At 43.7% G+C, this 24,490-nt stretch overlaps 1 protein-coding gene across 1 annotated transcript in view; it reads left to right on the top strand.

Annotated features, from left to right (window-relative positions):
* The window catches only part of LOC113256798 (serine protease 46-like), a 30,354-nt gene extending 6,750 nt beyond the window's left edge, over positions 1-23,604 (top strand). Inside the window, exons 2-5 of the mRNA XM_048226613.2 lie at positions 1,989-2,166; positions 2,349-2,608; positions 3,654-3,826; positions 23,350-23,604. Coding sequence (XP_048082570.2) covers positions 1,989-2,166; positions 2,349-2,608; positions 3,654-3,826; positions 23,350-23,604 — 866 coding nt within the window. The remainder of the gene's footprint in view (positions 1-1,988; positions 2,167-2,348; positions 2,609-3,653; positions 3,827-23,349) is intronic.
* The last annotated feature ends 886 nt before the right edge of the window (positions 23,605-24,490 follow it).

The raw sequence follows: 24,490 nt of genomic DNA, 5'->3' as shown, positions 1-24,490 counted from the left end.
GGCTGCCCCTACAGAGCGGACTGCGGTGCCTGTGATGATGTGGAGGTGGGGGTGGGGACCTGTGACCTTACAGAGACAGAGGTCACGAGCCAAGACACGTCTTTCTGTCACCACAGGTGAGTGTGGGCCGTGACATCAAGGTGCGGCTTGTAAGTGGGAGTGCTGTGACTCCCGGGCTCCGAAGGGGTAGAGGTCGTCTGCAGTGGGGTCCGTTTGAGCCCCCGAGTGTCCCCTGTGTGTGGGATGGTGATGCTGTGCCTCTGGCGAGCTTGATCTGCAACACCTCACGCCCCAACCTGTCCATCAGGGCTCCCCCCAGATGTGGGGGGGCCTGGCATGCCCAGGCCGAGTCCTGAAATTCGTGTGTAAGGTTTCAAGGAAGGAGGTTGGAGTCGGTGTTGTTTGGATGTGAGTTCTGAGGAGGGCAGTTCTCTGAGCCTGGGGAACCCACGCAGGGTGTGGCGCGCAGAGGCGAAGCCCACGCCTGCCCCTGGGACAGTCACTTTTTAGGTGCTGGAGTCCATTCTGCAGAACCCTGGCTCTGCAGGCCCACAGCTTTGTGAGAAAGGAAAGGGCAAGCCTCTGGGACTCCTCTTTCCTCCCGGAGTGGGACAGTGGCCATTGGGCAGGCTGTAATCTGAAACAAGGTAGCCATAACCCCACCACAGCATATGAGGGGAGCTGGAAATGTGGCTCCCCCCTGGGGAACATAGGGACACGAGCAAGAACGAAGCAGCGAGAGAACGAGGCAAGACAAAAGTCCGTGGGGGCTCATGAGGGTGCCCGTGGATCCCTGTGGAAGGCCCTGGTTGAGGGTAAAGGTGTCCGGCCACGGAACTCTGTGGCAAGGGAGCCGGCCGTCTACATGTCCTTGTACCAGAAGCCCTGGGATGTGGTAGAATGGTTTGGGGGGGATTTCTACGAAACAGGGCCCACTAGATGTTTCTGCTAATGTATATGGACCACCTAGATTATTAGCCTTGTCTGTTTATTAAGGGATCCCTCCGCCAGCATCAAGGACCCTCCCCAGGCAAGGACAAGCCTTGGTTACTGCTGCTGAGTCCCCGATGCTTTGTTTGGCAGGCACACTGAGGGGAACAGACTTTCTGGAACCACACCAGCTTCTGACGGGTGTAAACGCATGTCTAGCTTTGCCTCTGTGAGGCTCCATGACTGCGTGTTAACAGCTTGTTGGCCAGCCCAAACTTGACAGCAGGCTATATACATAAAAAAAAAAAAAAAAAAAAAGAAAAGAAAAGAAAAGAAAAGAAAAAAAAAAACAACAAAAAACCCAAAAAACCTTTTTATTTGTCTTTCATCTTGGTCTCCAACCTTTGCTGTAGAATTTCTCTCCCTTTCCTGTCCTCAACGATGTTCAGTTATTAAACAGCAGCCCAAGATGTTCCAGTTCAAAATCCCAGACTCCAAACCAGTTCCATGCAGCTCCTTCTCCTCCCGCTCCTGCTGTTGGGGACAGGGAGGGGCAAGGAGGGGACCGAGGAGCATCTCTACTTGCTTCCGCTTCCTCCTAGGGTCACAGAGAGCACCCCCCGGGGGGCGGGGCTGGGAAGGCGGCCCTGGAGTCCTACAGCACAACGTCACTGCGTCCTGCTCACTTGTGCTCCCTCACCTGTGTGAGAAAGTGACCGGCAACTCACTGCTCCAATGAGTCTCCCGCTTTACTCCCTTAACCATCTGCCTGTGTAAACGAGCGGACAGAGATCAATCCTGGGGTGGTGGCTCCTAAGGAACCCTGGAGGGGCCGGCTGGTCCCCCTTGTTTGGCAGATTGCTTTATCATGTGGGGCACTCGCTGCCTCTGGGCCTTTGGTTATCATCGTTAGGGCGGTAGGAAACGCCCTCGCCCACCCGTGCGATGGCTGGAATGTGGCTCTGTCTGCCTCGATAGTCTGCTGTGTATGGTGGTGGGAGGGTCCCTTGAGAATCCACTCGGAGCTGGCATGGTCCCCTTTCCACCTTTCTCCTTAGAACCCTGGTTCCAGACCTGCGGTCACACCAACATCGCCTGCAAGATGGTGAAGGGGAGGCTGGTGGAGGTAGGCAAGTGGCCGTGGCAGGTGAGCATCCTGTTCCTGGGCGCCTACATCTGCAGCGGCTCCCTCATCCACCACCAGTGGGTCCTCACGGCTGCGCACTGCCTGCAGAGGTCAGTCCGGGCAGCCGGCCGGTCCCAGGAGCTTTGCTTTCTGGCCTGGGTGGGGGGGGGGGCTGTAAATCTGGGGATCTGGGACTAGGGGCCTGGCTGGGTTACCCTGTGCTCAGTCTGTGTCTCTCCAACCACTCACGGCCTCGCTTCTGGCAATCTGCCTCCTGCCCTGGGCCCTGCAGATCCAAGGACCCCAAAATGTACTCCGTGAACGTGGGAGTCCAGCGCCTCCCAGACAATGGCACTCAGCTCCTACTCACCCGCATTGTGATTCACGAGGACTTCCGCAACCTCATAGCCCAGGACATTGCCCTCCTGAAGCTCAGGGACCCCATCTCCTGGTCCCCCCTCATCCAGCCTGTCTGCCTACCCAACAACAGATTCACGCCGTCTGTCGGAACCATGTGCTGGGCCATCGGGTGGGGACGTAAAAACGCTCGAGGTAAGTGAAGGCAGGCAGAGGTCCCAAGACACTGGCCTCTTCAGGACACAACTCCAGCATGGGCTCATTTGTTTATTCCCACCTTTAAAATTTTTTTTACTTATCTACTTGAGAGAGGGAGAGAGAGAGAGCAGTGGCTGGGGGGTGGGGAGGCAGAGGGAGAGAGAATCCCAAGCAAGCTCCATGCCCAGCCAGGAGCCCAGTGTGGGGCTCGATCCCACGACCCCGAGATCATGACCTGAGTCAAAAATCAAGAGGCAGATGCCCAACCCACTGAGCCACGCAGGCACCTCTCATTCATTCATTCATTCATTCATTCCCTTATTAACTTGCTCCCTCCATCAGCAAGCGTTCCTGAGCGATCACACATGCTGCCCACTATCCCGCTCTCTGTCGATAGGAAGATACACACGGTGCTCTCGTGTAAAAGGCACACACGGCCTGCATGAACTTCAGTTGCCAACGTGAAGTTGAATCCAGTGCCAAGCCCTCACCTCGCAGCATGGCAGGGAATTGATCTTTGGCTATTAATGGGGTTCTCTGTCTCAGGAAGCATCAAGGCATTGGGCAGCATTCATACATACTTGTTACCGCCAGGCACCAATAATTCCTGAACATCTGGCCTCCATGGGGGCCACCCTCAAGTCCTAGAATCTAGGAGTGTTTGTGGGATCCCGCCTTCCAGGGGGTGGTGCACTTTGGGCTCTGGGGTCTTGACATCTTGCCAGGTAGCCACAGAGCAGTCAGTGCTCAGCCTCCACCCTCATGAAACCTGAATTATTGGAGGAGTCTCTCCTTGTCCTCATTCAGTGCCTAGATGTTGCTCTGAGACCCTGGGGATACTTTTGCTTCCGTCTTTTTAATGAGCTTAGGTTTTTTTTTTTTTCCAAAGTCAGGCCGTGGGGATGGGGCCTTTATAAATTACCATGCCAGGAAGTGGCCCTGCCTCCCACCCTAGTGAATCTGGACAACCTCGAGACGGAGGTGTGCCAAATAGTTGAAGGGATGACAAGGCAGGATCTCTCTCTCTCTCTCTCTCTCTCAGTCTCTTCAGTAACCCCAAAGACCCCCTACAGCCTTCAGGAGGTGGCTGTCAAGATCATAAACAGTGAAACCTGCCAAGAGCAGTACCAGTTCCTCTTCTTGAAGGACCAGAAGAAGTTCATTGGGAAGGACATGCTGTGTGTCAGCTCGGAATGGGGCATGGACTCCTGTCAGGTGCGGGGCTTGTGGCCCAGGGCAGGGAGAGGGCTCTCAGGGGTCATGTCTTCCTTTTCATAGGGCACTGTGTGACCTTATGAAAATCTCCTTTCCTCGGCCTTCAGTTTCCAGTCTGTGAAATAGGGCAGAAAATATTCTTTGCACTTGTCCAGAATAATGGTAATAATGGCAATGCATCTCAGGTCTTTTTGTAAATTAATTTTTTAAAGATTTTATTTATTTATTTTTGAGAGAGAGAGAGTGAGAGAGCAAGCGTGTGCAAGCACGTGCATGCACAGGGAGTGGGGGAGGGGCAGAGGGAGAGAGTCTCAAGCAGACTCCCTGCTGCGCAGGGAGCCCACGCAGGGCTGCGTCCCATGACCCTGAGATCTCGACCGGCGCTGAAATCAAGAGTCACATGGTCAACCGACCTAGTCACCCAGGCTCCCTAGTTTTCAGTTGTCTCATATCACAAACTGCTGGATAGTCTCACACATAATCTCCCTATTTACATGTTCCAGAATTTCTCGACAGGATGTGTCCTGCAAGGAACTGGTGGGTCATAGGCTGTGCATGCCTTCATCTTTAATAGTTATTGACAAATTCTTTTCCATGGTGATTGTAGGAATCCATATTCTTCTAGCAGTGTTTGAGAATTCTGTTGTTCTCTGTTGTTGCCAACATTGTTGGTACTGGCAGACTATAAGGTGTTTTCCATTCTGTTAGACGAGAAACAGAGCAATAGTGTGGCATCGTGGCTGCTGTGTGCATGTCCCCGTCACTAGTGCAGTTATACATCTCTTCACATGCCCGGTCTCCACTCGTGATTCTTCTTCTATGAATCCCTTTTTCAGATGTTTTGCACATTTCTTATTGTTTGTCTTTTTCTTTCTATTATATTTTTATATTTTGGATACTGGTTCGGTGTTCATTGCATATATTGCAGATATCTTGTCCCAGTTCTTCATTACGTTTACACCGTCCTTTGCTGAACAGCAGTTTACGTTTTATTGTCGTCAAATGTAGAGCCACGTTTTCCTTTCTCGTTTATGCTTTTGCGTCTTATTTAAGAAATCTTTCCTTTTCCTGAGGTCGTAAAGACATTTTCCTATATATATTTTTAAATATTTTATTTATTTATTTATTCAACAGAGATAGAGACAGCCAGCGAGAGAGGGAACACGAGCAGGGGGAGTGGGAGAGGAAGAAGCAGGTTCCCAGCAGAGGAGCCTGACGTGGGGCTCGATCCCATAATGCCGGGATCACGCCCTGAGCTGAAGGCAGACGCCCAACCGCTGTGCCACCCAGGCGCCCCCCTATATATTTTTTTTTTTGTCAATGGTGTAAGATAGAGAAAGGACTATTTTTATTTCTTTCCTCATGTGGACTTTCATTTGTCCCAATGGCATCGATTGCAAAAATCGTTTCCTAGCTGTAAAATATGACATCATATACATAAAATGTGGAGGTGGTGAGGAGATAAAAATGTAGTGTTTAGAATATGTTCAAACTTAAGTGATGTTAACTTAAAATAAATTGTTTTATACATAGGATGTTATGAACCTCAATGGCAACCACAAGTCAAAGCCTATAATAGATACACACACACACACACACACTCACACAGAGAAAGGAATCCAAGCAAAACACTAAAAAAAGTCATCAAAGCACAAGAGAAGAGAACAAGAGAGGAAGAAAGGAACAAAGAAGAACTATAAAAACAACCAGATAACGATTAACAAAATGGCAATAAGTATATAAAGTTCAGTAATTACTTTAAATGTAAATGGACTAAATGCTCCAATTGACTGTATGGATGAAAAAAAGCAAGATTCATTTATATGCCGCCTATAAGAGACTCACTCAGAACTAAAGATACATACAACCTGAAAGTGAAGGGATGGAGAAAGATATTCTGTGCAAATTGAAGCAAAAAGAAAAAAAAAAGTTGTGGTGGCAATACTTATATTAGACAAAAGAGATTTAAAAAAAAACCCTAACATAATAAAGAAGGGCATTACATAACGATAAAGAGATCAATCTAACAAGAGGATATAACAATTGCAAATATCTATGCACCTGATATATGAGCACCTAAATATGTAAAGCAGAATTAACAGACATAAAAGGAAAAATTAACAGTGAAACAATAATATTAGCTTACTTTAGCACATTACTTACTCAATGAGTGGATTTTCCAGACAGAAAATCGGTAAGGAAGCAGTGCCTTTGAACAGCCCACTAGATCAGATGGACTTAATATAGTATATATGCTGAATGTTTTATATATATTATATATATGTGTGTGTATATATGTGCATTACATGGCTGTGTTATATATATATTCACACACACACACACACACACACACACACACACACACACATTCCATCCAAAAAACAGCAGAATACACATTCTTTTCAAGTGCACAGGTGCAGACAGAACATTGTCTAGGACAGATCACATGTTAGGCCACAGAAACAAATCTCAGTGAACTTAAGAAGATTGAAATCCTATCAAGCATCTTTTCTGACCACAACAGTATGAAGCTAGAAATCAATTACAAGAAAAAAACCTGGAAAAAATGGAAATGTGGAGGCTAAACAACACACTTCCAAATAAGCAATGGATCAATGAAGAAATCAAAGAGGAAATTTAAAAGAATACCTTGAGACAAATGAAAATGGAAATATAATGGTTCAAAATCTTTGAGATGCAGCAAAAACAGTTCTTTTTAAAAAATTTTTGATGTTTTTAATTTTAGTTCTAGGATAGTTAACAATACAGTGTTCTATTAGTTTTAGGTGTGCAATATAGTCATTCAACAATTCTATGCATCATTATGTGGTGCTCATGATGGTAAGTGGACTCTTAATCCCCATCACCTATTTCACCCATCCCCCCACCCACCTCCCCTCTGATACACTTTATTTTAAATGAGTACCCTCAGTTAAAGTTACTATTTTTTTCAACAAGAACGTTTTTTACTTGAAGCATATTTCAGAATACATGGTTCTAGAAGATGTATATAAAACATTCCATCCAAGAAAAATAGAATACACATTTTTCTCAAGTATACATAGAATCCCCTGATTAGGTCACAAAAAGAGACATGATAAATATTACAAATTTAAGACTGAAATCATGCCAAGGATATTTTCCAACCACAATGGTATAAAGCTAAAGATCAACAAGAAAACAAAACTGGAAAATCTACAATGTAAATATTAAATATTTAATATGTAAATATTAAACAACACACTACTGCACAAGCAGTGGGTCAAATAAGAAAAAAATGGCAAGTCAAATATGGCTCAAAACAAAAGAAAAAGGAAACACTATTCTAAAACTTATGGAATGAAGCAAAAACAGATGTTAGAGTGAAATTTATGCTACAAATGCTTGTATTAAGAAAAAAAGTTCACATAAACAACTTAACATAACACCACAAGGAACTAGAAAAAGAACAGACTCAGCTGAAATTTAGTAGAGGAAGGAAATAACAAAGAAAAATTAGAAATATATAGAGACCAGAATAAACAATAATATAACTTTGAAAGTAATGACCAGTTTAAAAACAAAAACACAAAATTGTCAATGCTTTGATTGAAAAGCAGTTCTAAGAGGCAAGTTTATAATGCTGCAATCCTACCTCAAGGAACAAAATCACAATTTAACCTTACACCTGAAGGAAAGAGAAAAAGAACAAAGCCCAAAGTTAGTAGAAGGAAATAATAAACATTGGAGTGATATAAATAAAATAGAGACAAAAAAAACCCCCACAAACAAACAATAGAAAAGATGAATGAAACGAAGAGCTGGTTCTTTGAAAAGATAAAATTGATAAGCCTTTAGCCAGACTCATCAAGGAAATGAGAGAGGGCTCAAATAAACAGAATCAGAAATGAAGGAGAAGTTCAACTAACACCACAGAAATACAAAGAATTATAAGAGACAACTGTAGAAAAATAAAACACTAAAAAATTGGACAACTAGAAGAAATAGATAAATTCCTAGAAACATACAATTTTCCCAGAATTAATCAGGAAGATATCGAAATTTGGAACAGGCTGATTACTAGTAATGAAAGGGAATCAGGAATCAAAATACTCCCAACAAACAAAAGTCCAGGACCAGACGGCTTCACAGGTGAATTCTACCGAATATTTGAAGAAGAGTTATTACCTATTCTTCTCAAACTATTCCAAAAAATTGAAAAGGAAAGAATGATTCCAAATCTATTCTATGAGGCCGGCACTACCCTGATACTAAAACCAGACAAAGACATTACACAAAAAGAAAATTACAGACCAATATCCCTAATGAACACAGAAGCAAAAATCCCCAACAGAATATTAACGAACTGAATTCAACAATAGATTAAAAGGATCATTCACTATGATCAAATGGGATTTGTTCCAGGATGCAAAGATGGTTCAATATCTGCAAATCGATCAACATGATACACCACATTAACAAAAGGATAAAGATCATACGATCATCTCATTAGATGTGGAAAAAGCATTTGACAAAATTCAACATCCATTCATAGAAAAATCTCTCAGCAAAGTGTGTTTAGAGGGACGATACCCCAACATACCAGAGGCCATATATGACAATCCCATAGCACATAATATTCAATGGTGAAAAACTGAAAGCTTTTCCTCTAAGATCAAGAATGAGATAAGGTGGGGCGCCTGGGTGGCACAGCGGTTAAAGTGTCTGTCTTCGGCTCAGGGCGTGATCCCGGCATTCTGGGATCGAGCCCCACATCAGGCTCCTCCGCTATGAGCCTGCTTCTTCCTCTCCCACTCCCCCTGCTTGTGTTCCCTCTCTCGCTGGCTGTCTCTATCTCTGTCAAATAAATAAATAAAATCTTAAAAAAAAAAAAAAGAATGAGATAAGGTGTTCAGTCTTGCCACTTTTATTCAACATAGTACTGAGGTTTTAGCCACCACCATCAGACAAACAAAAGATATAAAAGGCATCCAAACTGGCGAGGAAGAAGTAAAACTGTCACTATTTGCAGATGACATGGTACTATATATAGAAAACACTAAAGACTCCAAAAACTAACAGAACTAATAAAGGAATGCATTGAAGTTGCAGGGTACAAAATGAATATACAGAAATCTGTTGCATTTCTATACACTAATAATGAAATAGCAGAAAGAAATTAAGAAAACAACTCCATTTACGATTGCATCAAAAAGAATAAAATACCTAGGAATAGATTTAATCAAGGACGTGACAGACGTGTACTCTGAAAACTATAAGAAATTGAAGACAACACAAATAAATGGAAAGACATACCATGCTCATGGTTTGGAAGAATTCATCGTTAAAGTGTCCGTACTATCCAACACAAGCTACAGATTCAGCTCAATCCCGATCAAAATACCAGCAGTAATTTTGACAGAACTAGAAAAAAAATCCTGACATTTTTATAAAACCACAAAGGACCCAGAATAGACAAAGCAATCTTGAGAAAGAACGAAGTTGGAGGTATCATGGTCCCAGATTTCAAGCTATACTACAAAGCCAGAGTACTGAAAATGGTATGGTACCAGCACAAAAATAGACGCAGATCAATGGAACGGAACAGAGAGCCCCCAAACAAACCCATGCTTGCATGGTTAATTAATCTGTCACAAAGGAGGCAAGAATACACCACGAAGAAAAGACTATCTCTTCGATAAATAATGTTGGGAAAACCAAACAGCTATATGCGAAAGAATGAAACCCGACCACTTTCTTACACCATACACAAAAATAAACTCAAACTGGATTAAAGACCTAAATGTAAGACCTCAAACCATAAATCTCCTAAAAGAAAACACAGGCAGTAAACTCTTGCACATCAGTCTTAGCAATATGTTTTTGAATCTGTCTCCTCAGGCGAGGCCAACAAAAGCAAAGCTAAAACAAAAGCAATACAATTGGGACTACATCAAACTGAAAAGCTTCTGCACAGTAAAGGAAACCATCAACAAAATGAAAAGGCAACCTACGGAATGCAAATGATATTTTCGGTAATGGGTGAATATTCAAAATATGTAAAGAACCCATACAACTCAATATCAAAAAACACCCCAAACAAACAAAAAAAACCCCAACAATCTGATTTAAAAATGAGGAGAGGACCTGAAAAGACATTTCTTCCAAAGAAGACCTCCAGATGGCCAACGGACACAGGAGAAGATGCTCATCACTCAGCATCAGGGAAATGCAAATCAAAACCACAACGAGGTATCACCTCACGCCTGTCAGGATGGCTAAAATTAACTACGCAAGAAACCAGGCTTCGGTGAGGATGTGGAGAAAAGGGAACCTCTTGCACTGTTGGTGGGAATGCGAACTGGTGTTGCCACTGTCGAAAACAGTGTGGAATTTCCTAAAAAAGTTAAAAAGTAGGACCACTCTATGATCCAATAATCCCACTGCTGGGCATTTACCTGAAGAAAATGAAAATGCTAATTTGAAAACATACATGCATCCCTACGTTTATTGTCTTATTTACAACAGCCAAGTTATGGAAGCAGCCCAGGTGTCCATAGATAGATGAGTGGATAAAAAAGACCTCCACTGTGTTTTTGGACTTTTTTCTTTTCTTTTCTTTTCTTTTTTTTTTAAGATTTTATTTATTTATTCGACAGAGAGAGAGACAGCCAGCGAGAGAGGGAACACAAGCAGGGGGAGTGGGAGAGGAAGAAGCAGGCTCATAGCGGAGGAGCCTGATGTGGGGCTCGATCCCATAACGACAGGATCACGCCCTGAGCCGAAGGCAGATGCTTAACCGCTGTGCCACCCAGGCGGCCCTGGACTTTTTTCTTTTCTAATAAAGGTGTTTAAGGCTACACATTTCCCTCTAAATACTGCTTTAGCCAAATGCCATATATTTTAATATGTGGCATTTTTACTGTTATCCAGTTCTAAATATTTTCTATAATTCCTATTCTTATTTCGTTTTGACCCATGACTTATTTAGAAGGTTTTTTTTTTCATTTCCAAATACATGTGTGCTTGTTTGTTTTATGAATGATTTCCGACCCAGTTGTCGTGTGGTAAGAAAATTGGCTCTACGGCAATACCAGTGATAGGGAATATGTTGCAACTTGCCTAGTGGCCTGGTATGTGGTTAAGTTTTTAATATTTATTCATTGTTTTCTATTTCTCTTAATTTTTCTTCTGCTTCCCTTGGGCTCGATTTGGTTTTCTTTTTCTGTCTTTTTGAGCAAGAAGATTTACTCTTTCTAGTTTCGTGTTTGAAGTTTTTAAAACCATGAAATCATCTTTTAATTAAACGTGGTTTCATCTCTTAAATCTTGTACTGTTGTGATTCCCTTGTGACTACCTTATTTTTAAAAATATATAGTGTGATTTGAAAGGAAATGCATGCATTTCCTTAAAAAAGTAGTACATAAATGTAAATATTGGAAAATGAAACTTTCTTATAATCAAACTACCTAGAAATTTCTGCTCTAAGTTGTTTAGTTTCTATCCTCAACACTTCTTTCTATACAATATGCAATTCTAAAACAGTTTTAGGTTTTTTTTTTTTTTTTTAGTTTTTATCTTTAATGAAAGGCTGTACTATACTTTTATTCTCCAAATTTTTTACTTTCACTTGAAATAGATCTTGCACTATCTTGGACTATCTATATAAATACATTCCATTCTCCTTGAATACTGAACAACAATTCTCTTGTACTGTTATGTCATCATCTATTTAACTGTTCTCTTATTGATAGACATCTGAACTCATTTCCGTATTTTTCTTCCACGCCAGAGTAAAAATCTTTTTTCATAGATCTTTGCACATTTGTTCAAATATTTCTCTAAAATAAATTTTTAGAAGTGTAATTACAAAATGAGTTGTATGCATATTTAAAATCTTAACAGATATTGACAAATTAGCCTTCCCTAATATTTGATCCATTTATATCAATACCAGCAGTATATGAGCACTCCTTTCTCCAAGTCATCACCAGCATTAGGCATTATTATTTTTATTTTAGCTTCTTGTTCCTCTGATAGACTAAAACTTTTATTCCTGCCTTAATTTTATGAACTGGGGCAATTTTGTAAATTTTGTAAAATTAAATAGGAAGTCTCAACTAAGTCATTACATACACTGTGTATCAGGATTCAGAGGAAGTTGTGTGACTGACATTCCACAATGTGTGTGTATCAAAGGGTCAAGAGGGGTAGAGTGATTTTATGTGGAGGATTTCTCAGGAGAGAGCTCACTCTTCCCCCTCTAAGGGCTGGGGGGATGCCTGTCCCACCCTCAGATCTCCTGGGAGGGGTTTCAACAAAATCACTCAGACAGTATGGTGTTCACCCACTCGGGGGCAGAGTCGGCTGTCCGTGTCCCCAAGATCCAGACAGCAGGAACTGCCTGGGGGATGAACTGGCTCCCTTGCCTCCTCACCCTCCTGCTTTAACCTTGGCAGGTTAGAAAACTGGGGTTGGAGGGGGTGCCGAAGGAAAGGAACAGGGAAAGCAGACCTGGCTTCCTCCTTCCCAGGCCTCCTGCTTGCCAAAAGCCCTAGACAGCAGTGGGGAGAAGTTTTACTTTAAATCAAGTCTGGCATTGAGATTGTTGTGTGGGAATGGATATTCTTTTTTTTTTTTTTTAAAGATTTTATTTATTTGACAGATAGAGACAGCCAGCAAGAGAGGGAACACAAGCAGGGGGAGTGGGAGAGGAAGAAGCAGGCTTATAGCAGAGGAGCCTGATGTGGGGCTTGATCCCAGAACACGGGGATCACGCCCTGAGCCAAAGGCAGATGCTTAACCGCTGTGCCACCCAGGCGCCCCGGGAATGGATATTCTGATGTCTGAACCGAGATACATTTAAGTGACTGTGTCATCTTAGCGACCATGATCACATTAATCACAGGGAGCAAAGCCTTCTGGTTCTGCCCAAGTTCTTTTTTTTTTTTATTAAAGATTTTATTTATTTATTTGACAGACAGAGAGACAGCCAGCGAGAGAGGGAACACAAGCAGGGGGAGTGGGAGAGGAAGAAGTAGGCTCCCAACTCAGGAGCCTGATGCGGGGCTCAATCCCAGAACACCGGGATGATGCCCTGAGCCAAAGGCAGACGCTTAAAGACTGCGCCATCCAGGCGCCCCATGGTTCTGTCCAAGTTCTTAACCCAGGGTCAGGGAAAGAGCTCAACTTCCAAATAAATTGTAAAAGAACAAAGGGAGTCCAGATTAAGATGCTTGAGGTGTTCAGTGGACCATTTACACCTTTCTCTGTCCTTTGCTCTTGATTTTCTATTAAACTACTTTTGTTTTTATTGATTTGTAAAAACTCTGGATATTACATCCTGTAGTAATTATTGGTAAAGGAACATCATGTCTTTTTCAATTTAATTTAAAATGACTTATAAATATATATACTTTTTACATAAACACGCACACACATATACACAAATATATATGGAGAGAGAATATAAAACAAATATGGTAAAACATTAACAATTAGTAAATCTGGGTAAAAATATACTTGCGACTTCTTTGTGAGTCTCAAACTATTTCAAAATAAAAAGTTATTAAAAATTTTGGGAACTGGGAGTTTTAACCCTTTATAAAATGCTTTACAATATTTTACCCTATTTGCCCATCATTTGCCTTTTTTCGGTGTGGACTTTTTTCCACAGAGTTACTTAAAAATTTGATTTATCATGATTTCCCTTGATGACAGTGTTTTTGTGCTGTGCTTGGAAGTATCTTTCCCACTCTAAGATTATAAAATTATTCACTCCTACCTGTTCTTCATTCTTTTCTTTGAATATTTTAATTTTGATTCATCGGGAAGGTTGAGAGAAGGAATCTGCTTTATTTTCCTCCAAATATAGCCAGTTACGTAAATAATCTTTTATTGACTACTTAATGGTTTTTTGGGAATGAATTAGAAATGCCCCTTTTAGGGACTGCCTGGCTGGCTCTGTTGGTGGGGTGTGTGCCTCTTGATCTTGGGGCTGTGAGTTCAAGCCCCACATTGGGTGTAGGGCATTCTTAAAAATAAAATCTTAAAAAAAAAAAGAAATATCTCCTTTATTATATTCTACATTCCCATCTTATTTTGGTCTGTCTCTGACTCTTGCAGTCTCATTCCTCTGCCAACACCACTCTTAAATTATTGTAGCTCTTTAATTCTTTTTTTTTTTTTTTTAACGTGGTCAGGCAAGTCCTCCTTCATTATTCTCCTTTTAAAGAATTTGCCTGGCTCTTCTCCCATGTTCATTCCAACTGAACAATCTCAGTAGAATGTCAAAGAGAAAATCATGTGGCGATTTTGGTGGAAATTAAGAGATTAACTTAGAGGAAAATAGACTATTTTGTTCTATTTCTTTCTGTCCAGAGCAAGGAGTTTATGGCTTCCTCTACAAGGTTACTGCATGCTGCTGCTTAAGAATATGCCTACGTGATTTAAATCTCTGCTGGGAGCAGTATGTTTTCTTCCATTGTATTTTCTGCTTGAATTATCTATTTGGTTTGCGTGCATGCGTGTGTGTGTGCGTGTGTGTGTGTGTGTGTAACAAGCATCCTTGTTTAAAAATTGGATCTGGTTTATTCTCCTTAATTTTGCAAGTCCAGACACATTATCATCTGCAAACAGTGATCAATTTACCTCCTTCTTTCTTTTTTTTTCTGATGAAAGGATCACTTTCTTTTTTTTAATTTAATTTAATTTAATTATTATTATTTTTTTAAATGTTTTTTATTACATTATGTTAGTCACCATACAGTACATCCCTGGTTTCTGATGCAAGGTTCGATGATTCATTAGCTGCGTATAACACCCAGTGCTCCATGCGATATGTGCCCTCCTTACTACCCATCACCAGGCTACCTCCTTCTTTTCGAGGTGTACGCTTCTTGTTTTTCTTGTCTATTGCAGTGCAAGCACTATATTCTAGAGCAATTGCTCTGTCTTCCGGGAGCCACGGTGCCATTCTGTTTTAAGTGTGTCTCTTGTTAAAGGGCATAAAGCTGGATGCTGGTTTTCTCAGCATATCTGGGAGAATATCCTTTAATCCATTCACCAGGAAGAATGTTTCTTTTTGTTCCCCCTCCTTACGTGTTGGGTTGATTCCCCCCCTCCCACTCTACTCTTCCGCTGTAATGGTTTAGAAGTTGTCATGTCTCAATCTCATGCTGCTACTTATATTTTCCACACACATATCGAGACCTGAATGAACAAATAGTTAACCAGCGTCTATAGCTTCCTCCTCGGCAGGACAAGACCTTCCTTCATTTTTACTTTGTTCATTTCCTTCCCCCAGACTCATCCACTTGTTGAAAATATCTTGTTGAAAAGAGCGAGCTGAACTCTCTGATTATATCCAGGGTTTTTAGTTGACTCTCGGGCTTTGCAGGCCTACACTCCTATGAGCTGTAATTAGTAACGATTTTGCCTCGTGGGTTTTCACGATGCTTGCTTTCTTCATTCTCTTGGGCACGCCTCCCCCAAAGCACCTGGAATTTGTAGCTGGGCCTTTTCTTGTTGCTGGCCTTCACGGATCTGCTCCTTTACCTTCATCATGAAGCTCGGTGTTAATCTGGCATAGATCGTCTATCAGGGAGAGAGCTGTTCCTTCCTGTTCTGCAACAGCATGTTATTTCAGAAGTGAAAAAAATGTGTTTTCTGCAGCTCTCAAGATGACTCCACGCTCCGATTAGATGTGCCGAGTCAGCCCTGAGAACAGACTCCTCATGTCCGCCTAGCCTGCGTGCCAGGATCGTCTTTCCCTGCTCACCGTGTCCTTCTGCTTCATTCATCTGTCAGATTCAGATTTATAATATCTTTTTTTAGAACATGTTTAATTTATTTATTCATCCAACAGACGGCCCGTGCTGGGCCCTGGGCCAGGCACAGGGCCATGTGGGTGCAGGGCTCAGGAAAGGTACCGGCCTGGGAAGGAAGTGTCCCGCATGAACTGTCCATGCAGCATGACCCACCTGGCCTTTGGGTTTTGTTTTCTTCCTCCAATGAGGCTGGGCTCCTTTGTAAGGCATGCTGAGGCAGGCGCCCCCCGTATCAAGATAGAGAATCACTAGTACTTCACTTGAAAAATGTTAGCCTCTGTTCTGGAATATTTGACACAATATAAACGATCTGCTCCTTGCATGCTGGGTAGAAGTTGCCTATGAAACCACGTGGGCCTGTTTTCCTTTCAGGGGTAGGCTGTGGGCCACATTCTAAGTTGTTTTGCCCATAGTTATTGGACTTATGTGATTTGCATTTTCTCAGAATTTACTCATTTCATCCAGAATTTAAATCCACAAAGAGGAGGTTACAAACATTCTTCAGATTCTGAAGAAGCGTATTTTCCCAGGATGCGGTTCTTGTCTCTTTTCTACTCACACCATGAAGTATTTGCATTTTCCTTCTCTTTCTGTTTTCTCTTGGTAAGATTTACAAGGTGCTTATCTATTCTGTTGTCTTTTTAAGAACAAGCGATTGATTTCATTTCTCGAGGCTATGATTTTCTGCTTTCTAATGCACGGATTATCCCTTTTTTGTTTTTATTAATTCCTTTTCAATTGAGCTGAATGCGTGGTAATACATCACTGAGGACAATAATGACTAACTTATTTTCATTCTCTCTTGTTTGATGAAAATATGTAGACCGGGACTGTTCTATGTGCAATTCAAGCCCATATCCCAAGGGCTTGGCCACATGTGCTATTCTTATCGCTCCACACAGCAAGCGTAGATTTTAATTCTGTTTTCACTTTAACATTTTTTTTTAAGATTTTTTTTTTTTTATTTGACAGAGAGAGAGACAGAGCCAGCGAGAGAGGGAACACAAGCAGGGGGAGTGGGAGAGGAAGAAGCAGGCTCCCAGCAGAGGAGCCCGATGTGGGGCTCAATCCCAGAACGCCGGGATCACGCCCTGAGCCGAAGGCAGACGCTTAACGGCTGAGCCACCCAGGCGCCCCTCACTTTAACATTTTTGAAAGTTAATTTCTTTTCCTTTGATCGGGTAGTTCACATTTTGTCATGGGCTCTGGTTCTATTTCCTTGTGGTAAGAGAATGTCCACGTTTGAGATCTTTCTCTCTCCCCATTATTCTCTCTGAGTTCTCTTTTTCTCTGGGCCCCCGGAGTCCAGTTAATCTTCTCTCTCAGGTCAGGGTCCTCACATTATCATCATTGGCTTGATTATCACTGTCTTGATTTTCCCCCTTCTCTCCCCGAAAAGGCACCTACTCAAGTCTGTTTATTACATATCTTTGAAGACGTCTGTATCTTTGAAAAAGGCAGAGTGTCGCCGCCTGTGTATTTCACGTGCATGAATGATGTAGTGCTACTTCTTCCCGCCTGTATTTGTTTGTTGAGGAGACTCAATTTGTTAGAGAGTACACATTAAATGGCTTTGTTCTTTTAAGAGCAGGGACAGGACACCCCCCCCCCCCATGACCTCTGTCAAAGCTTCTTCCCTCCCTCAAACATCATTTTGGGCAGTCACTTTCAGCTATCACATGCCCTGTCTGATTACAAGTCTAGATTTAAATTGATCTGATTTAAACCTTGCCAAGCCCTGCCACGTCTCTCTCCAGTGCTCCTGGAAAGGGGAGGTCCCCACCTTGCCAAACTGTCAGGGATCTGGCGACCGGGGTGGACACTCTGGAGTCTCCCTTAACTCTCTTTCTACCCCAGCTTCCTTTTCACTTCCATTTGCACGGTCAGTGCTTCTCCATCCCCCCACTTTCAATCTGCACGTGTCTTTAAATCTGAAAGTAGTCTCCTGTAGGCAGCGTAGAGATAATTCTTGCTTTTTCCTCTGTTCCGTCGCCATAGGTCTTTGATTGGAGCATTTAGTCCATTTACATTGAAAGTCATTATTGATAGTTACGTACTCATTGCCATTTTGTTACTTGTTTTATGATGGTTTTTGTAGTTCTCCTCTGTTCCTTGCTTCTCTTGCTCTCTCACAGTTTGCTGGCTTTCTTTAGTGATATGCTTGGATTTCTTTCTCTTTATTTTTTGCATATCTAGTATCAGTTTTTTGTTTGTACTTACCATTAGATTTGTAAATAACATCTTCTGCATACAACAGCCTCTATTAAGTTGATGGTCACTTAAGTTTGGACCCATTCTTTACTCCTCTTCCCCTGACCCAATGTTTTAGATATATGGTGTCATACTTTACGTCCTCTTATTTTGTGAGTCCCTGGACTGATTTTTATAGATACAGTTATTTTTACTGCTTTTGTGCTTCCTACTTTTCTTACTCCTGCTTATGGTCTTTCCTTTCCACCAAAGTGTCCCCTTTAACATTTCTTGGTTTAGTGGTCATGAATTCCTTAATTTTTGTTTGTTTGGGAAGCTCTTTATCTCTCCTTTTATTCTGAGTGGTAGCCTTGCTGGATAGAGTATTGTTGGCTGTCAATTTTTTTCCTTTCAGCGCTTTGAATATATCATGCCACTTTCTTTTGTCCTGCAAAGTTTCTGCTGAAAAATCAGCTGACAGCTTTATGGGGTTTCCTTTGTGTGTAATTGTTTTCTTTTCTCTGGCTGCTTTTTAAATTTTCTCTTTTCTACTACTTTTTGCCATTTTCATTACTATATGTCTTGTGGATTTTACTGGGGGCTCTTCATGCCTCCTGGATCTGGATTTCTGTTTCCTTCCCATAGATTAGGGAGGTCTTCAGCTATTATTTCTTCAAATACATTTTCTGTCCCCCCCTTTCCCTCTCTTCTCCTTCTTGGATCCCTATAATGTGAATGTTATTACACTTAATGGTGTCACCGAGTTCCCTTAATCTATTTTAATTTATTATTATTATTTTTCTCTCTCCTGTTCAGCTTGATTGCTTGCCATTACTCTGTCCTCCAGGTCACTGATCCATTCTTCTGCTTCCTCTAATATACTATTAATTCCATCTAGTGTATTTTTAATTTCAGTTACTGAGTTCTTTATCTCTGATTGATTCTTTTTTATATTTTCTATCTCCTTGTTGAGGGATTCACTGGGGTCCTCCACTCTTTTCTCAAGTCCAGTGAGTATCTTTATGACCATTCCTTTATTATTATTTTTTATATTTTTAAAAAAGATTATATTTATTTATTTGACAGAGAGAAAGAGAGCATGAATGGGGAAGGTGGAGAGAGGGAGGGAGAAGCAGACTCCTTGCTGAGCAAGAAGCCTGATGCAGGACTCGATCCCAGGACCCTGGGGTCATGACCTGAGCCGAAGGCAGACACTTAATTGACTGAGCCACCCAGGCATCCCTATTATTATTTTTTTAAAGATTTATTTATTTATTTTGAGAAAGACAGAGAGCACATGAGTGGGGCAGGGGAAGAGGGGTAAGGCAGAGGGAAAGAATCTCAAGCAGACTCCTCACTGCCCTGCTGAGCACAGAGACTGACACGGGGCTCAATCCCATGACCCTGAGATCATGACCGGAGCTGAAATCAAGAGTTGGTGCTCAGCCAATTGAGTCACCCAGGTGCTCCATTATGACCAGTACTTTAAATTCTCTATCAGACATATTATAGCCATTTTGTTTAGCTCTCTTGCTGTAATTCTGTCCTGTTCTTTCACTCGGGACATATTCCTCTGTCTCCTCATTTTGTCTAACTCTCTGTGTCTGTGTCTATGTATTAGGAAAGTCAGCTACATCTCTTGCTATTGCAAGTAGGAGACTTACAAAGAAGAGGCTTTGTAGTGTCCCGCAGTGCAATGTTCCCTGTTCACCAGAATCTGGCATTTCAGGGGTGTCTCCTTTGTGTGCTGGGTGCACCCTACCACTGTGGCTGAGCCATGTTTGCCTCCAGTCCAGTCATCTGCAATGGCTCTCTTTGCCTGTTGTGGGCAGGCTTTGGTACCTATGCTGTCAGTGGGTCAGTCTGGGGCTGCCGTGGACTTGAGTTGAGCCAGACAGGTATTTGCAAGAACTGTGGTAGCACTGAACATCAGGGTGTTCTTTTTAGGTGCTGTCCCCTGAAAACTTTCATTGGTGGGTGGAGCCTGCAGTCAGTCCAGATGTCTGCCTCCAGTCCACTGCTGGGGCTGCAGTTGGACTGGTGTGTATGCTTATCTTCCCCCTCTCCCCAGGGCAAGAGTCACTTTGGAGTGATGCTGGTGCCTGTTGGGGCTGCTTGCACCCTGCCAGGCTTGTGGCACTGCTTTGGATGGCCTCCTGTCGAGGGTGTGTTGGAGGGGGTGTGTCTGCAAGAGAATGTGGTGCAGGATGCATAGTGCCAACAAGGTCTGTGCTGGTTCACTGCAGGAGGAGGACCTGCAGCTGCCTGGGAAAACTCTGAGGACAGCTGGGAGGGAAGGGGCACATCCATAGGAGAACGTGGGGGTGAGATGCACTGTTAGCAAACTAAGTGGAGTGTGTTTCAAGGGGCTGGTTCCTGCAGGTGTCCGTGTATCTAGGCTGGGAGGGTAGGGGTGGGAAATGCACCTGCTGGCTCTTTTGTTCCTGGAGAAGTCTCCCAAAGATCCCCGCCCCTCCGGCACACACTCTGCGATTAGTAAATAAATCTCCTTCTCATATACCCTAGGTGTTTTTTTAAACTGCTACTTCTGTGCTGTATCTCCACGGCTGTTTGTTATGCTGTCTCTTTCAGAGCAGGGGCTCAATCTCCTATCACCCTCTGGCTCTCTCAGAGCTGAGCCACTGATTTTTAAATTTCCGGGTGTTAAGCTCCACCAATTGTAAGTACTCACAAGGTTAGGCACCTCCGCTTTTCAAAGCCAAATGATAGGGGCATTTTTCTTCCCAGAGGGGATCCCCTGCGCCTGGGGTGGGGTCTGCTCCTCTCTCCTCCCTGCTCCTGTGGCATCCCACCCTCCCACAGACAGTATTACAGGTCAGTGTGACTCCTGATTGGGTTTCCACCCTTCCTACCCTCTTCGATGGGGCCTCTTCTCTGCATTGAGCGGCGGTGAGTCTGCTCCGCCAGGCTTTGGGTCGTTTTCTGGCTCATTTACTCTGATGTGGGTGATTTCTAAGTGTATCCACAGGACGAGGTGAGCCCAGGATCCTCCTTCTCTGCATCTTCCCCAGAAGTCTCTCAACTCTCTTTCTCTGCTTGTTAATGTTCAGGGTGTCATATGCTATATATCGACCTCCAGTTGGTGTTGTAGACAGAGAAAATGCCCTATCTTCATTCATCATCTACCTTCAATGCGATTCAGTGCCCTTCACTGAACAGTCATAATTTTGATGGAATTAAGCCCAACACATCTCCCTTCTTCAAGTTTGTGGGCTTCAAGTCTTATTTTACAATGTAGGCTTCATCTCAAGTCGGAGTCCTGCATGTTTTTAATGAGCTCTATCTTTAACTTCTCACATTGAGAGTGTTCATTCCGCTGGAGTTTTGTAAGGTAGTATCCAACTTCATTTTTCTTCATCGGTTTCCCACCATGACAACAGAGATCTCCTTTCCCAGAACTTTCTGGAGCGTGTGTTACGTCTCCTCACGCGCGGGCATCAGGTTGGCTCTCGGATGAATGACTGGTCTGTTTTCCTGTTTTTATGCCAGCACCACAGTTTCTGTAATTACAGCTTTGGAATATATCTAACTTTCCGGTAGGTCATATCTGCCCCCAGCCTGACTCTCCCATTTGCTCTTCCTTCTCAGGCCCGTCATAGAATTCATGGGCTGTGATCCTTCAATATCAATTTTAGAATCAGATTGTCAAGGTCCTGAGAAAAAAGTCCATCTGGCATTTTATTTGGAATTGCTTGAGCTTTAGAGATTAACGTAAGGAGGACTGACACTGTTATCTTTTAAAATTGTTTTTACTCTATTGAAGAGAAAAAAGAATATTTATAAAACATGTATGGAGAACAAAGAATAACAAAACCAACACCATTACATCCCTCCCAAGCCTATGAAATAGTGCCGCATTACCAGAAACTCTGAACCTTCCATGTGTGATAATCCCTGAGTCCCAAGCTGTGAGGGCTCTAATTACACTCTCGTTTTTTTCCTGCTGGCTGGCATTTGCTCATGGTATCTCAACTTCCCTGTGTGTGGGGTGATGCTTTAAAGAGTGAGGAAAGGTTCTTTAGGGTGTTCTCTGTGAGAATTCTCTGGGCACATGACTAACCCAGGACCACTCTGAATGACATCCTTGGCTTGGGTTTCCAGAACCACACACATAGTGTGAATTCAAATTGCAAGTTCCCATGAGGGCAGATGCTCCCAGTTTATCCTTCTTCCGAGGGCATGGTCCTTTTTTGGGAGGTGTAGCTTTTTGCAGGCTCCCCTCCTTGCGCGGGCCCTGGGTTTTACCTTTTATCTCCTTCACCGATGAACGACGCTGTGAAAAACGGAAGCTCAGTTTCGCCGGGTTTGGCAAATAGCTTTGGGACGAAAGCCATGTGGGTTTTGCTGACCTCTCTGGGTGTTAGGCCTCCCTTGGGTTTTGGACTCTGAAGAGTCTTTATTTTCTTGCCAGCTCATCTCTGCATTTGAAATGAGAAGTTTTTAACATCACGCACATTTAGTTATCTACAGCAAGGTCAGGCAGGGTATCTGGCCCTCCTACTGCAGGAAGCCAAATGCTGAACACTGGCATTTTTATGTTGTTTTCAGTCGCCTCACCTAAAAACCAAACTAAATCTTTACCTTGATGTAAGTCTTCATTTAATTCTTAGGTATAGTTTTCTTATTTTTTTCCTTAAGGGTTTATGTGTTTTATGTGATTTACGTGTTTATGTGTTTTAAGCAATTATGTTCTTTAAGTCTTAGTTTGAATTACATTAAAAATGTATCTATGTATATAAATATAAATAGAAAGAGCTGTTTTTCTGACTTATACAGCTTTTCAACAATACAGAAGAGTATAGAAGTTTAACAAAATCATAAACCCATCATCAGCGGACCTAACAGTTATTACTTTCTGATGCATGCTGTTATAAACATTATTCTTTTTTTAAAAAGATTTATTTATTTATTTATTTATTTATTTATTTATTCGACAGAGATAGAGACAGCCAGCGAGAGAGGGAACACAAGCAGGGGGAGTGGGAGAGGAAGAAGCAGGCTCCTAGCGGAGGAGCCTGATGTGGGGCTTGATCCCATAACGCTGGGATCACGCCCTGAGCCGAAGGCAGACGCTCAACCACTGTGTCACCCAGGCACCCCTATAAACATTATTCTTATCCACGCACCTGCTTTGCACAGAAAGAGGGGGCTGGTTTGCATTTCAAAGAGTCACTCTGCAAGCAGGAGTGTAGGAAAGAAGGTGGTCAAGGGTGGCACCTTGGAAGCCCGCCAGGATTTAAGGGAGGACAGAGGTGGGGCCCCGGGGGTTCTGGTCAGAGACTTAGCAGGGGAATGAGGAGAGAGGCCAGTGCGATCCTAAGCTGGGGCCCCAGGGCAGAGCTTCCAGGCCACGGAGCAGGTTCATAGCCAGGCCTCACTGTCAGGGGCAGCACAAGCCTAAGCAGCTCTCGCGAGGGATCTGGCTCAAGACGGGCGAATTTCCGCAGAGCCTGCAGCGAGGTCCTCCTGCTGCCTCCCTCATGCGTGCCCTCCTCCCCTGCACAGGACAACTCTGGCAGCTCCCTCGTCTGCCAGGTGAACAACTCCTGGATTCAGATGGGGGTGGTGAGCTGGAGCCTGAGCTGTAACCAGCACCGCTTCCCAGGCATCTACACCAGCACCTCCCACTTCACCCACTGGATCAAGAGGCAGATCTCCGACATGAGGTTCATGAGCAGGGCTGGCCCTGCCTTCCTGAGCCCCATCGCCCTGACTGGCTACATTCTGCTGGTGTCCTTGGGCTCCCTGTGGCTCCTGTGAGCGGTGTTTCTGGGGCAAGCACTCCCAGAGGCTGCTTCTTCCTCCCTCTGTCTGTGCTCAGAAGACGTGCAGACCCAGGGAGCACGTGACATCAGGACAGCACGCCCTCGGGGGAGGGTCCCAGAGCCACTGGTTTTTAAGTTGTTCAATGAAGATGCTCTTGAGTTTTGTGCCACAGAAGTGATCTTTCTTCTCGACCGTGGCCAGAATCCTTCAGAGCCTCCGCAGCCCCTGGAGGCCCGTCTGTCCTCTCAAGGGGAGCCTTCCCTGAGGGGGCCTCCCTGTGCCAGCGCTTGCCATGCTCCCCCCTCTGGGCTGCGGTTTCCTCTTCTGCCAAATACCGGGTGGGACTCTGTGACCCCTAGTCCCTGCTTAATCATCTCAGCACCCCAGCAACCCCAGGCCCCATGGCCCTCCCCTGGGTCTCTAACCAGCAGTCTCCTCTGGCCTTCCTAAGAGAATTTGTCCTCTTCCCAAGAAACTTGATGACTGGACCTACAGTTTTGGACTTCGTTCCAGAGCCTGTGAGCCTCTCCCAACCCTTCAGATCCCCCTAAGGGTCTACAGAACTGGACCAGTTACTTTTCCCTCCCTGGCGGAAGATGATGTTGATGGGGGGAGAAAAAGGGGCCAAGGCAGAGTGCTTGCTGGGATGAATCGTGGGCGGTGATGGCACCCTGAGCTCCCAAGCTGCCTCAGCGACCTCCATCAGGCTCTGGAGGGCAAGGCCAGGCTGGCCCAAGGGAGCCAGAGCCAGAGTGGAGGCAGCCTGGGGGGCAACTCTGACCTGGTTGTCCTCAGGTTCAGAGCGCTTGTCCTTCCGGGGCCGCAAGCATACTGGGTATGATTTGCTGTCTTTGCAGAGACTGGAGCGCTGAATGGCCAG

Source organism: Ursus arctos, unplaced genomic scaffold (assembly GCF_023065955.2).
Source record: "Ursus arctos isolate Adak ecotype North America unplaced genomic scaffold, UrsArc2.0 scaffold_14, whole genome shotgun sequence".
In the NCBI taxonomy this organism is placed as follows: Eukaryota; Metazoa; Chordata; class Mammalia; order Carnivora; family Ursidae; genus Ursus; species Ursus arctos.
This window is presented reverse-complemented; position numbering and strand designations above follow the sequence as displayed.